The 14,025-nt window shown below is 33.8% G+C and overlaps 1 protein-coding gene and 1 pseudogene across 2 annotated transcripts; one reads left to right on the forward strand and one right to left on the reverse strand.

The window, feature by feature from the left end:
* The first annotated feature begins 713 nt into the window (after positions 1–713).
* Positions 714–4,220, forward strand: LOC25491481 (receptor-like protein 7; annotated as a pseudogene).
* Positions 4,221–10,581: 6,361 nt separating this feature from the next.
* LOC25491483 (uncharacterized) lies at positions 10,582–13,523 on the reverse strand. 2 transcript variants are annotated; one of them, XM_039833907.1, is made up of 3 exons: positions 12,884–13,523; positions 11,606–11,698; positions 10,582–11,178 (listed from the first exon to the last, which is right to left on the reverse strand). In XM_039833907.1, the coding sequence occupies exons 2-3, from the start codon at positions 11,672–11,674 to the stop codon at positions 10,720–10,722; spliced, it is 528 nt and encodes a 175-aa protein (XP_039689841.1). In that variant the 5' UTR covers positions 11,675–11,698; positions 12,884–13,523; the 3' UTR covers positions 10,582–10,719. The 2 variants fall into 2 exon arrangements, 1 of the variants encoding a protein (XP_039689841.1); XR_005645983.1 differs by lacking the exon at positions 11,606–11,698.
* Between the last annotated feature and the right edge of the window lie 502 nt (positions 13,524–14,025).

Below are 14,025 nucleotides of genomic sequence, written 5' to 3' on the forward strand. Positions count from 1 at the left end.
CCAAAAGTTAGAATCTTGTTTTTCAATGCATCACTAGTTTAGCTTAAAATTCATTAATTTAAATGGCCACATATATGGTTCAGTATTGGCTTTGTAAAACCCACTTCATGACTATATAAGTTCTTTAACTTAAACAAGTTCTTTTGTTATGATTCTGATTAGAATGCAGGTCAACATTCATATACTTCTACCTCTAAAGCTTGTAGTTGTATTAATTAGAGTACTTATGTCCACTATATCTTTGAAAATTTTGGAAAAAATACTAGAAATCACAGGGATTGAATTAGACCTTCAAATACCTTACCCTCATTCTCATTCGGGTAACATTTTATTCTCTTCATACAAATTATGTATTTTGCAATTTTTTTTTTGATGTCTCTCAATAAATAAATAAAGGTGCCCAAAACTGCAATAGTATAAATAAAGGTACCCAAAACTGAATAGGCTAAACTGATATTACTACATGTCAAAATTGAATTAGGAAATAAGAAATTGAAGAAGAAATAATAAACATCTCCAAATCCATTTCTAACCAATATTAGAATTTAAAGACACGTAGTGTCTATTAGAAATAATAAATATCATTGACCAAAAAAAAAAAGAAATAATAAATATCAGTATGTTTTTTATGCATTTTCTTTTGATAATGTTAAGCAAATTTATAGGTCAAGCTTAAACTATGGACCCTCATAATACCCCACAAGTTCCTATCAGACTTATGTGACTTTATGATTAGGTTTACTTGGAAAATACGAAATGCTCAGTTCAGTTGATTTTGCAGAAACTTATAGATCACTTTCAACGAAATTTCCCTTAAAACTATTGACCCATTCCACACTGGAAAACACAGTGAAGATTACATGTGTCTGCAACTTTATAACTCAACCATTAGTGTTGTGATTGTCACTACGAGTAAATAACAATGAGAATCACATTAGTTTCATTGTTTTCCTTCCTTATCTGCTACTACAGTATTTATATCACTTTCCAAATCACCACCATTGCCTCAGCCAAATGTCTTGAAGATCAACAATCATTCCTACTACAACTAAAGAGCAGTCTCATGTTCAAGCCAGAAATTTCTAACAAGCTGAAGTTGTGGAATTCAAGTGTTGATGGCTGTGAATGGATTGGTGTAGCTTGTGACAGCAAGGGATTTGTTGTTGGTCTTGATCTGAGTGAAGAATCAATCTCTGGTGGATTTGATAATGCAAGCAGTCTTTTTAGTCTTCAACATCTTCAAAAATTGAACTTGGCTGCTAACAATTTCAATTCTGTCATTCCATCAGGATTCAACAAGTTGGTGATGTTGAGTTATTTGAATTTGTCATATGCTAACTTTGTGGGGCAAATTCCTATAGAGATTTCTCAGCTTACAAGGTTGGTTACTCTTGACATATCTTCTGTTAATAGCTACATAACAGGACAAGGGCTGAAACTTGAGAAACCAAATCTACAGAAATTTGTCCAAAATCTGACCAGTCTTAGGAAGCTGTATCTAGATGGTGTAAGTATAAAAGCTCAGGGACAAGAATGGAGGAATGCTTTGTTGCCCCTGCCTAACCTCCAAGTATTGAGTATGTCTTATTGTGATCTATCAGGTCCCCTTGATTCTTCCCTAACAAGACTAAAGAACCTATCAGTCATTATTCTTGATGGGAACAATTTTTCATCCCCAGTGCCACAAACATTTTCCAATTTCAAAAAATTAACCACCCTCAGTCTTGCATCTTGTGGATTGACTGGTAAATTTCCAAAAACCATCTTTCAAATTGGAACGTTCTCATTTATTGACTTATCCTTCAACTACAATCTCCATGGTTCGATTCCGGAATTTCTGCTGGGTGGATCTCTCCAAACCTTAAGGATAAGGAACACAAGCTTCTCTGGAGCATTTCCATACTCTATTGGTAACATGGGGCATTTATCTGAATTGGATCTTTCGAATTGTGAACTTAATGGAACACTTCCCTTTTCACTGTCAAACCTCACAAAACTGAGATACATGGATTTGTCATCTAATAGTTTCACAGGTCAAATGCCACCATTTGGGATGGCCAAAAACCTTACCCGTCTAAACCTTTCTCATAATCGTTTAAGTGGTGAAATTTCATCATCCAATCACTTTGAAGGACTGCACAATCTTGTCAGTGTTGACTTGCGTGATAATTTCATCAATGGGAGCATTCCTTCATCTCTTTTTGCACTCACTTTACTGCTAAACATTCAGCTTTCACTCAACCAGTTTAGTAAATTTGACAAATTGATAAATGTGTCTACCTCTGTACTCAAAACCCTTGATTTAAGCAACAATGATCTATCAGGGCCATTTCCAATGTCTATCTTTAAACTCCATTCGCTTTCTGTCCTCGATCTTTCCTTTAACAGGTTGAATGGGTCGCTGCAGCTAGATGAGCTTATGGAGCTTAGAGATTTATCTACACTAGACCTTTCATACAACAACATATCAGTAAATGTAAATGTTTCAAATCCTAATTATACTTCCTTTCCCAATATTAGCACACTCATTTTGGCATCCTGCAACCTGAAAACTTTCCCTAGTTTCTTGAGAAACCAATCCTGGTTAAGCATTCTAGACCTCTCACATAATCAGATTCAAGGAATAGTTCCCAACTGGATTTGGAGGATTCAAAATCTTCAAAGCCTTAATATTTCTCACAATATGCTCACTGGTTTTGATGGACCTTTGCATAACCTCACTTCCAACTTGATATCCCTTGATCTTCATAACAATCAACTGCAGGGGCCAATACCTGTTTTTTCTGAATTTTCTTCTTATTTGGATTACTCAATGAACAAATTTGATTCTGTTATCCCACAAGATATCGGTAACTACCTGTCTTTCACAACTTTTCTCTCTTTTTCAAATAATACTTTACATGGAACTATCCCTCGATCCCTCTGCAATGCTTCAAATCTTCAAGTGCTTGATATTTCCATTAATAGCATTTCTGGAACAATTCCCTCATGTCTAATGAAAATGACTCAAACACTTGTGGTATTAAATATGAAGATGAACAATCTCATTGGCACTATCCCAGATGTGTTTCCACCTTATTGTGCTCTAAGAACTCTTGATCTCCAAAAGAATAACTTAGATGGACAGATTCCAAAATCTCTTGTGAAATGCTCAGCACTAGAAGTACTAAACCTTGCAAACAACATCATCATTGGCACATTTCCATGCCTGTTGAAGAACATATCCACAATCCGTGTCATAGTCTTGCGCAGCAACAAATTCAATGGTCATATCGGATGTCCAAACACCAGTGGCACATGGCAGATGCTTCAGATAGTTGATCTAGCCTTTAACAACTTCAGTGGTAAACTACCAGGAAAATTCTTCACAACGTGGGAGGCAATGAGGTCTGATGAAAACCAAGCTGATTTGAAGGTAAAACGCGTCCAATTTGAGGTTCTCCAATTTGGTCAGATTTATTATCATGATTCAGTGACAGTAACAAGCAAAGGTCAACAGATGGATTTAGTTAAAATTCTAACAGTCTTCACTTCCATCGACTTCTCATCGAATCATTTTGAAGGACCTATACCATATTCAATAGGGAACTTCAAAGCACTTTACATTCTCAACATTTCAAACAACCGTCTCTCAGGTAAAATCCCATCTTCCATAGGGAACTTGAAACAATTGGAGTCCTTAGACCTCTCAAATAACACTTTGACTGGTGAAATTCCTGTGCAGCTAGAAAGCTTGTCCTTCCTTTCATATTTGAACCTTTCCTTCAATCATTTGGTGGGAAGATCCCAACAGGTACTCAACTTCAGTCATTTCAGTCTTCTTCTTTTGAAGGAAATGATGGGCTATATGGACCTCCATTGACTGAAAAACCAGATGGTAAAAGGAATGATGAGTTGCTATCTTGTTCAACAGACTGGAAATTTTTAAGTGTAGAATTGGGGTTTGTTTTTGGTCTCGGAATTGTCATTGGTCCTCTAATGTTTTGGAAGCAATGGAGGATAAGATATTGGAAACTAGTGGATAAAATTCTTTGCTGGATCTTTTCAAGGATTCATCTTGAATATGTAACCCATAGAGGACAGACATACATAGTTTTAAGGTGGCATTAGCGACTAATGAGTGTCCTAATTAGTAGTATAATTTAATGTTTTCTATTACCAACCATGTTGTTTGTTAACGTTAAAAATAAATAAATAAATAAATAACCAAGTTTTTGTTATGTATACTTCTTTGTGATGAGATGTGGTGAAACTTTGAAGAGCATCTATTAAATAAAATAGCTTCACACGAAGTTGTGGTGACAAGTTTTAATTCAAAATAAAAAAAGGATGAGTTGGTCTATATCATGTTATGAAGTAGTAGCAACAAAGAAGGAATGAAACTAATGTGATTCTCATTGCTCTCTCTAATTACTCGGACACAATTTTAGTTTGATATATGTATATGTGATAAATGGTGGTATTAGTTGAAGTTTCTTCGAAGAAGAGCAGTGTGGTCATTCACACCATGACTTCCAAGCCATTCACCTACTCTTTCCCATTCAATTTTAGGGAACCTTCTTAGCAATATACCTCATCAATTTGACTAGAATATCAATTTTAGGTTGTTTAAAATTCTAGTTGTACAAAATTCATTTCTCAATATCTAATGGTACAACTTCTAAAAAAAAAACATAATTACAAAAAACCAAAACATTCATCAAATTTATGGCTCCATAATATCTTTAGAAATTTTTTTATTTTATTTCTCATATTATGTCTTTATAAAAATATTTTACATACTTCTTATACTATTTACTATATGATATTTGAAATTTTGTTTAAAATATTTTTAGGATTTATTTCTTATTTCTTAATAAAAAAAGGATTTATTCCTTATTTAAACTATCATTTAAAAAACATGTTTTGTATTAAAATTTAACTATATGTAGAGAACTGTAGATAAAAGTTTAAAACGAAGTTTCTCCACATATCATATATTTCTCCAAATAAAACTATATGTAGAGATTATGTTTTTAGATGCTTTATGTTCTCAAGTAGTTTGATACCCGTGCCTGCACGGGAAATATTTTACTGAAAAACTATATTATATATTTTAAATGATATAAATTGTAACTGCTCTTCACATGGTTCTTAACTTAAAATATAAATTTTTGTAGTTATTATAACTTATTTGTCCGAGAACAGAGTTTAAGGATGAATCAGTTACGATACTCAAGCGATAGAGGACTGGTACAGTGGAGAAGATGATCCAATGAGTTTCCTGGTGATGGTTAGAGCGAGCGGCAGAGGTATATTTAAAACAGACACATGCTCCGACACTCAAGTTAGTATTTGCTCGAGAGAGAGAGAGGGGGAGGGAGGGAGGGAGGGAGAGGGAGAGAGAAGGAGAGGGAGAGAAAGAGAGTAAAAACACAGTGTTAGTATGAGAGACAAAATTGTCCAAAATAATCAACCAAAACCATTTCATGCAAAAGAAAAACAAAATGAAGGGTCTATAGTTTGCATGTGATTGCAACCTTTTAAGACCTGTTGGTTTATAAACTAATTAGGAAGTCCTTAATCATAAATATGGATGAAATTCGTTTTCTAATTAAAAAAAAAAAAACACAATTTTATAGTAATCATGCATAATAAGATCAACGAATAACGTAATGGTAGGTTTTCTAGCAACAACATCAACCCTAAACATGAGCAATCTCTTGTTCAAAAAAATTTGTATGAACTTAATGTCTTCTTACGGCTTCTCAGCAAAATTTGACTTTCTTTCCATTAAAGAGTTTTGAAATAAGTCTCTGAAATGTACACATTCGTTAGTGACATGGTCAAACATGTTGTCAAATTAAGAGTATTTAAGGTCATGGTTATGTCAAATGTGTAAATGTTATTGTTCATAGGATACAATTTTTCTTTTACGGGAATAAAGCTTGGCATTTGTGTAAGGGGAACTATATTTTAATTCTATCATGTCAACCTTATACTCACGAGGACTAGAATCAATATCAAACATATCATGCATCACGTAATTAGTTCTTTCTTTTTAAAGATCAATTTATTGTTCTTCTCATTCTTTTCTTCCCTTTTATGTTCAATTTGGCAAACTTTTTCTGCAACTTATGCTAGATCAATCAAATGATGATTAACTTCTTTCTAATGTGGAATTCTAATCCACTATCAGTCATTTTGACTATCTCCATTTCTAAGATAGATGTGAAACTCTTAACTCTCATCTGTGTAAGTCTAGCAAAATAATCTTCGACAAATTCAATTATGGGAAGCACAATCACAAATAAATATTGTTTAGGCACCCTCACATGAAATGAAAAAATTTAAGAAAAAATATTTAGTCAAATCAATTGACATTATTCAATTGTTCTCTTTTATTTTTCTCTTGGTTTTGTGTGTGTCCAAATATATTTATTTTGGCTTGTGTCCAAGCAAGTATGCCTCAATATGATATAATGAACATGTTTATCTGTCAGAAGGGTGAAATCATTACGTCATTGAAGCAAAATACAAATAATGCTTGTGCTTCCCCTAGCCATAAAAATGCCAAGATTGAACAAGCATTACAGTTGAAAATGAGCCAAGTCGAATCGAGATTATAAAAGTTTGATCGACTCGTTAAGAATTGGTCCAGTTCAAAACTCGATTCGAGTTTAAAACGAATCATTTTTAGCTCATGTTCGACTTGTTAAAATTTCACAAATAATTCAGTTCAACTTATTAGTTTAAGCTCAGTTGTCTAATTAAATTGGTTGTACTATAACATAAAAAAAAAAAAAAAAAAAAAAAATTAGAACCGGAAATTTCAAAATTTACGAGAGGTCCCACTAGTCCTTGTTTTGCCCATACTAGAATTTTGAGCTAAACAATCCCCGGGAACTTAGGCTATTACATTTCCCACCATGTGTGTTACTCACGCCCTTTTTTTTCTTTAGAAAATACCATTTGCCCGGCAAATATAATCCGAACTATGTTTCAACAAATTGAACTGTTCTAAAATTGCTCATATTTATTCAAAGCCTATGAATATGCAGTTTGGATTATATTTTCCGAAACCTTGAAAAAATGTTCGGTAAATAGAATTTGAAATGTGTTAAACCCTCCAGAAGACCATGTTTAGAGGTAAATTGTAGTGTATAAAAAGACACAGATCGAATTATATATAAACCGAACATTTAACATACAGTTTGGATTATATTTGCTGAACTAGCTGTGTCAACAGTCAGCACACAAAGGAGGAATATGTGTTCACTAAACCTCTCTGTCATTCATTCAATTGATTTTATTTTATAATAATGATCACAATGAAAATACAAGTTTGATCTTAAAATGAACAAAGGAAAAAAAAAATAGTAGAGAAATTATCTATAGACAGAACCAGATCTTTGAAAAAACAAAGACAGTACTATTGCACTAAAACGTCAGGAGTTCCATTACATGAAGAGTTCCAACCTCAAAAACACTAAAAAAACTTAGTTAAGAGAATTAGCCCCATTAAAAGGGTCGGGATCAATGCTCATCTCTGTCTGTATCATCCTTAAAATTAACCTTAGTTGTTTTAATTGTACAATCAACTTCTCTTAAGTTTCCAAAAGGACCAAGAAAATACAGTTCGGTTTAAAATATAATTTTTGGTCGGTCCGTAGGCAACGAAATGGTTAATTGAACCATAACTTCAGTTCAGTTCGTTCCAAACCACAAACGGTTTGGTTTTCTTCAAAAACCGAACCTTATCCACCCCTACCTCTCATATTTTGTACCTTTGTTATGTTAATTATATAGTTAATGTGACATAAAACCCAAATTGTATAAAATATAAGTTTTATTACATCTCTAATCAATAACTAAACTGTAACATGCTCCTAAAAAACCCTTAGAATAGACATATTTTTAGGTCCCTTGAAAATGACCCAATGTCATGTACAACAGCATAAATTTGCAGGTATTGGATTTGGACCTCCGCTACAGGTACAAGGAACCCTACCTCTTGAAATTCTAAATATCAAACACGAGTTCCTCGTTCAGATGCCAAGCAATGATAAAATCCTCTGCGTTAACTCCCAAGCTTATCTCTGTGACTGGCTGGCACTGCGGGCTTTGTTGACCTTCTTGTAAGTAATAAACTTTTGTGCAAAATCAACCAGCCATTTACCTCTTCGCGTATATCTACAATTCATCATAATATTTATATATCAGTATATACATAGCTACTAACAATTGTCAGGGTAAACCAAGACTATCCAAAGAGGGGATAAATTTAAGTTCTAAGTTTCCACAAGCCATATTTTGAGTTTCCACAAGCTAAGTTACTCTCATAAACTTCCTCGGCTTAATTGGTCATATAGCTTGTGAACCAAGTTCCATTTCTCTTAACAAAACAAAATATCTATTATATCTCTCCCCTCAACAATAACTATAACTTCTTAACAATCAAAACACATGTTATAACAAATGCAAGACGTATGTTCTTACCTTGTTAGAAGTTTTGGACTTCTTCCCTTCTTAAAATGTCGAAAAGTGATCCAAACCAGAATGCCAACCAAACTGGACCAGAAGGGCCGCGACATTAGAACAGCACAGAAAAGGGAAGGAAAGTTGGTGAGGAGTCCACGGAAAATCTAATAAACCCATAAACAAAGAGAGAAACTCAGGATCCAAAAAATGAGTGTGTTTCTATATATATATATATATATATATATATATATATATATATATATATATATATATATATATATATATATATAAATTAAATTCAAATGAGAGAGGCTTAAATCCAACTTGCAACATAACAAGAAAAGAAGATAGCTTTTATTGAAGGGAAAATGTGTATCCTATTATTCACTCACATTTTTATCTCCAACAGCATTCTTATCTACATCACCAGAAACAATAACATACTTGTCCACTGCATCCCAGTTCTTCTTATTATCATGTACATTTTCGCAACCAGAAACAACATAATTCTTATTTGATTCCATGACATCATCACCAGAAACAATAGTATTCTCATTCACTGCATACCAGTGCTTATCATCACTTATATTTTCATTTTGACCAGGACCGGTAACATTGTCATCCGCTGGCACATCAACATTGTCACCACCATAAGCACATACGTTATTATCTTCCTCACCATATACATTAACATCCTCTTCTTTTATTGGTTTATCATACAAGAGAGATATTGTAGTCTTCTCAACAGTGAAACCCTCCCCAAAAACAACCATAACATTCACTTTGTTAGCAGGTTCTAGATTCGATGTTATGCGCTGCCAATCCACATCCTCAAATGAGGTTAGTGTATCTCTTTTATAAACCTGAATGGTTCTCTTTGTGTAATTTATGATCAACACACCTTGGCAACCTCCTGATGTTATGTTCTCTGAGGAAGAGTAATAGACAACGGACAACATCATACTCTTCAGGTTACGCCCCTTCATTTTTGGGAGCTCAAATAGTATGGAACAACCATTGCAACTAACGGTTGACCGATTGGAACTCTTGTCACATGTGAGCAAAAATGAATCCCAAGTCCCACCTGCAGTCTATAAAATGAAAAAATATTTAAATATCCTATATATCCCTACTTAAGATATACAAAATGATATATATCCTATATATATGATAATCTAAAAAATTATCCCCCCGATTATAGAAATGTAATTTGCTTGTAATTAAATTTTTGACTTAATTTATGTGCAATTTAATCATCATTTCATAAACTATACTAATGTAAAACGAATTTCAAAAATTTAAGAATAAATTTAGCGCCTGATTCATATTAATGACGAAATAATTTGTTTGAAAAGTGTAACATCAGCAACCAAAATTCCAGTTTACATTTTTAAAAACTAAATACAATGAAAATATATTCAAACCTGTAAAAGACTGTCGTCAGAAATATTGGAGACTTGGCATTTTGTACCCATTTGAATTAAGAGAGATTTCAAATATTTCTTTGACCCTGAACTAGGATCTTGACCAAGGTCACTACAAGAAATGTTGCATTTTGCCAGGGGCAGAAGCCCTGGCAAAATGCTAAAAGCCTTGGCAAATGGACATTTGCCAGGGATTTTGCCAAGAGCAGAATCACCAATAAATCTGCTCATTGCAAATGACTCTGCCAGGGCTTTAGCTCCTAGCAAATGCGCTCCTGGCATAGGTCCTGACTCAACTCCTGGCAAACTGTATCTGCATGATTGCAGGCTTTTCTGACGCATTCTAGTCAATCTGGTCAATACAGACTTTTGCTGACTGTGTCAGGATCATATGCCAGGGACTGTGCGAGGGGTTAACCCCTGACAAATTGTGTACGATTTTTCTTTTAAAAACGTTTTTTATTTGTTAAAAAAAATCAAAATATTAAAATTTAATAATTAAAATAATTGTAAAAAAGAATTTAAATTTTATTTTTCAAAAATTAATTAATTAATTAAACGTTTTTAAATTATTTTTTATTTCTTTTTATAAAAATTGTTTTAACAATAACAATTAATGGAAATTAAAATGATTTTAACAAACAATTTAAATGTAGTTAACAATGAAAAATAAAGCAACATCACACATAAAATATTTTCTAGCATCATTGAAATTAAAATTGTACCAACATCACACACAATTAGTATCAAATAGGTAGAAATTGTATTGGGAAGTATAAGAAACTTCCCCAAACATTACAGACCCAAAAAATTTATCATAAAGGACACACCACCTTCAATCATCATCATCATCCACACCATCCTCCTCCTCATCTCTATCGACCGGATAAGGCTCAATATTGGGACTTAAAACCAGCGAGGGATCTTGAGCCTGTGCTTGCCTAAATTGAGCGAGCTGCTCCTCATAAGATCTTTGGCGGTTGAGCAAATCTTGCACAACAGCCGCTTGAGTCGCCATCTGCTGCGCGAATTGCTCTTGTGCCAATCTATGAATAAGCTCCCGCATCTCTGGCGTTAGCTCAGGCTGCCGGGAGGATCCTTCACCATGATTGAGCGTAAATGTGAGTGTTGATGCAACACTACCCGCCCGATAGTTAGCGGCCAAGTTACCAAGACCATAGAGCTTTCCTTTCTTCTTGTCGCCAACAACTTTTTTCCAAGTGTGGAAGGTCAAAGAGTGACCAACAGTTGACCCTTCAGAAATAGCCTCAGCAAGTAGCCGGTCATACTCCTCCTGTTCAAATAATAACAAAATAATTAAGGACACAACTGGAGAGTATTCAATGCGTATGCATCATTCACACCTAGTTTATGCTTTATAGTCCAGTAAATCGACATTAAACAATAACTAGAAGTATCATCGTCAACAATAAGGCAAGACAAAGAGGTATGTAATGGAAAAAACCTATGATGCATTAGAGGGACAAAACCTATGGAAAAAAAAAGGTGGAAAATGAAACACAAAACCGGAGTTTGCATGAAATAACCACCATATATTTGATGCTTAGTTTCATTCTTTCTTTCGTGTAACCTTGTTCTGAACACCCCTACTAGAAATCACCTAGGATATCTAGCATGTGTGTTAAACTTGGCGTCGGATACATTGAAGTTACAATAAAGAAATATTCTCTGAACAAATCATAGAATTTCTCGCCTATTACCTCAGAAATAGTTCCACTAACGTGTACTTTACATAGTCTAGATGCGTCTGCTTCTTCATCACGAGCCATCTTATCGTATAATAACTTGTACAACTGAAATAAATAAAAAGGATTGGGGTGAGACAAGATGTCTCAGTGAGTTCCATCTATCCTAGGTTGTAGGCAACCTCAGGGAACCTAGGATCCCCATCTGTTTCTAACCTCAACCCATTTTGGGTTTAAACGATTTCATTATGCATAACTGAGCGATCAGGGATAATAAAATCGCCGTTTGAAATACTATTTTGATTATATCATAAACATAGTCACCATAATCATAATAATAATCACAAACATAAATCCAATATATCGTATTCTAGTATAGCTTATACTTTGACATACTTATCTGAGTATGTCTTTGATTCTTTTTTTGATAACAAAAAGTTTCGGCTAACTGAGCCGGAGTTCCGTAGTTCCGTAACTAAAATTCATCATTTCCTATGATTGGCAAAATGCCCATAAGATATTGCTTCGTAGCTAATTCATACTAAACATAATTTTCATGTTAATATGAGTATCATTAGTTATACATTTCATTATATGCGTATATATCATATTATCTCTTCGTTATGGCGAACGGTAACTATTTCATTATTGTTACTATGAGTCGTACCTCATAGGCTACATTATCTCTTCGTTGTAGCAAACGGAGTTTCACATTCATTACTATGAGCCGTTCCTCATAGGCTACATTATCTCTTCGTTGTAGCAAACGGAGTTTCACATTCGTTTCTATGAGTCGTTCCTCATAGGCTACATTATCTCTTCGTTGTAGCAAACGGAGATTTTATCAAATTTATTATTATTTCTTTCCTTCTTTCTTTCTTTTTCTATGATCATGTTACTCATTTCAAGTTTTTTCTACTCATTTCCATTTTTCTGTGATTTTCTATAATTCACTGTGAGCATATTACTCATAGACTGTATTTCAAATCATTACCATAATTATACATATCAATTGTCTTGATAAAATTTCCCTCCAACAATTATGCTAACATAAACATACTTATTAACATAAAAGAGATTTTAGAATAACTAATAATTGTACCTAGTTCAGAAATAATCATTTTACTATCTCATATCTATTCTGTTTCAAATGTATCATTCATATGGCATAGTAGTCATGCTTGCACAAAAGACAAGAAATCATAAAAATGGTCTAATTATTCATGTTATCTCATTAATCTAACATAATCATAATCCATTCCCAAAGGTGGGTTCTAAGCTAAAGGAACTCACCTTGGCATTAGTCCCGAAATTACAAGCATCTTATCCACAATTTGCAGCTTTTGCTAGCTCCAAAACTCCATAGTCCATTTTCCAAAATAGCTTATGTCTTGGCTTATAGGTCTTGCTCTTTCCGAAACAACTCAACTCATTTGTGACATACTCTTACTTCATCAACCAGCATATACAAAAAATTTCATTCCAGTCCCTGCACCCGAAGTTTATCATTTGCCAATTTAAGCACCTCCAAAACAGCTTAATTACCATTTAAGCTCTTTTACCATGATTAGAACAGCTTATTCTTTTTCCATTGCTCATATACCAATTCAACATATCCCTCCTAAACTTGTAATCATACCACTCTTGAGTCCCCTAGAGCAAGCTTATATGTGGTTTTCCATGAAATTTGAAAGAGAAATGAAGAATTGGAAAGTTGAAGGAGGGGGCGGTTTTGAGGAATTAAGAAGGGAGTGAAAAGTTTTGAAGTGTTTTTCTTGCTTAAACCACCTCTAGAAACTTATGTGTACCATTCATGTAGTGAATGCATGGTAATTTGATGAAGTTTTGGTGGTTAAGATAGTATAGGGAGGGAACCGAATTCTTAGAGGGAGAAGGGAGAAGAAAATGTTCTAGAATCAAGAAGAAGAATATGGAAAGTGAGAGAAGAATTAGCTTTGGTCCACTTAAAAAAAATCTTGATTAGCAAGTTTACCATTTTGCCCTTCAAGGGAAAAGACACAATTATCCTTTGTTAATTTGTAACCCTTTAATTCCTCAAGTCCGTTGGGATGATATGCGAGATATTTACCGAATATCTTCGCTTTTCTCAATAAATATTTAACCCTTTAGAACTTATTTCCGTTCTGACATGCTCAACTAATTCGACAGTTTATTACAAATTTAGCGGGATATTACATGTTCAATGTCCCTAAATGACGATATTGGAAGAGCTATTTATGTATTTCCAATAATAACTAGCAAAGTATAAGACCCCACCCGAAAGGTAAGAGTTAGTGAAAGCCACAAGTTTCAGTTACAAAACTTAAAATTGAACAGGAGTCACACATATCATAAGCACATTCTTCCGGGTCTACCAAGAAAATAAAACACACAATGTGACAAAATATTCTCATTACAAGGAACATAGTAATCAG

The sequence above is a fragment of the Medicago truncatula genome, chromosome 4 (assembly GCF_003473485.1).
Source record: "Medicago truncatula cultivar Jemalong A17 chromosome 4, MtrunA17r5.0-ANR, whole genome shotgun sequence".
Lineage (NCBI taxonomy): Eukaryota > Viridiplantae > Streptophyta > Magnoliopsida > Fabales > Fabaceae > Medicago > Medicago truncatula.

What these genes read in the sequence shown, in the direction of transcription:
- LOC25491483 (XM_039833907.1), bottom strand. Translation starts at nt 11,674, where the DNA reads ATGGCTCGTGATGAAGAAGCAGACGCATCTAGACTATGTAAAGTACAC. An exon ending in TTAGTGGAACTATTTCTGAG is followed by an intron (nt 11,179 to 11,605) that starts GTAATAGGCGAG and finishes TTATTTGAACAG; the next exon opens with GAGGAGTATGACCGGCTACT.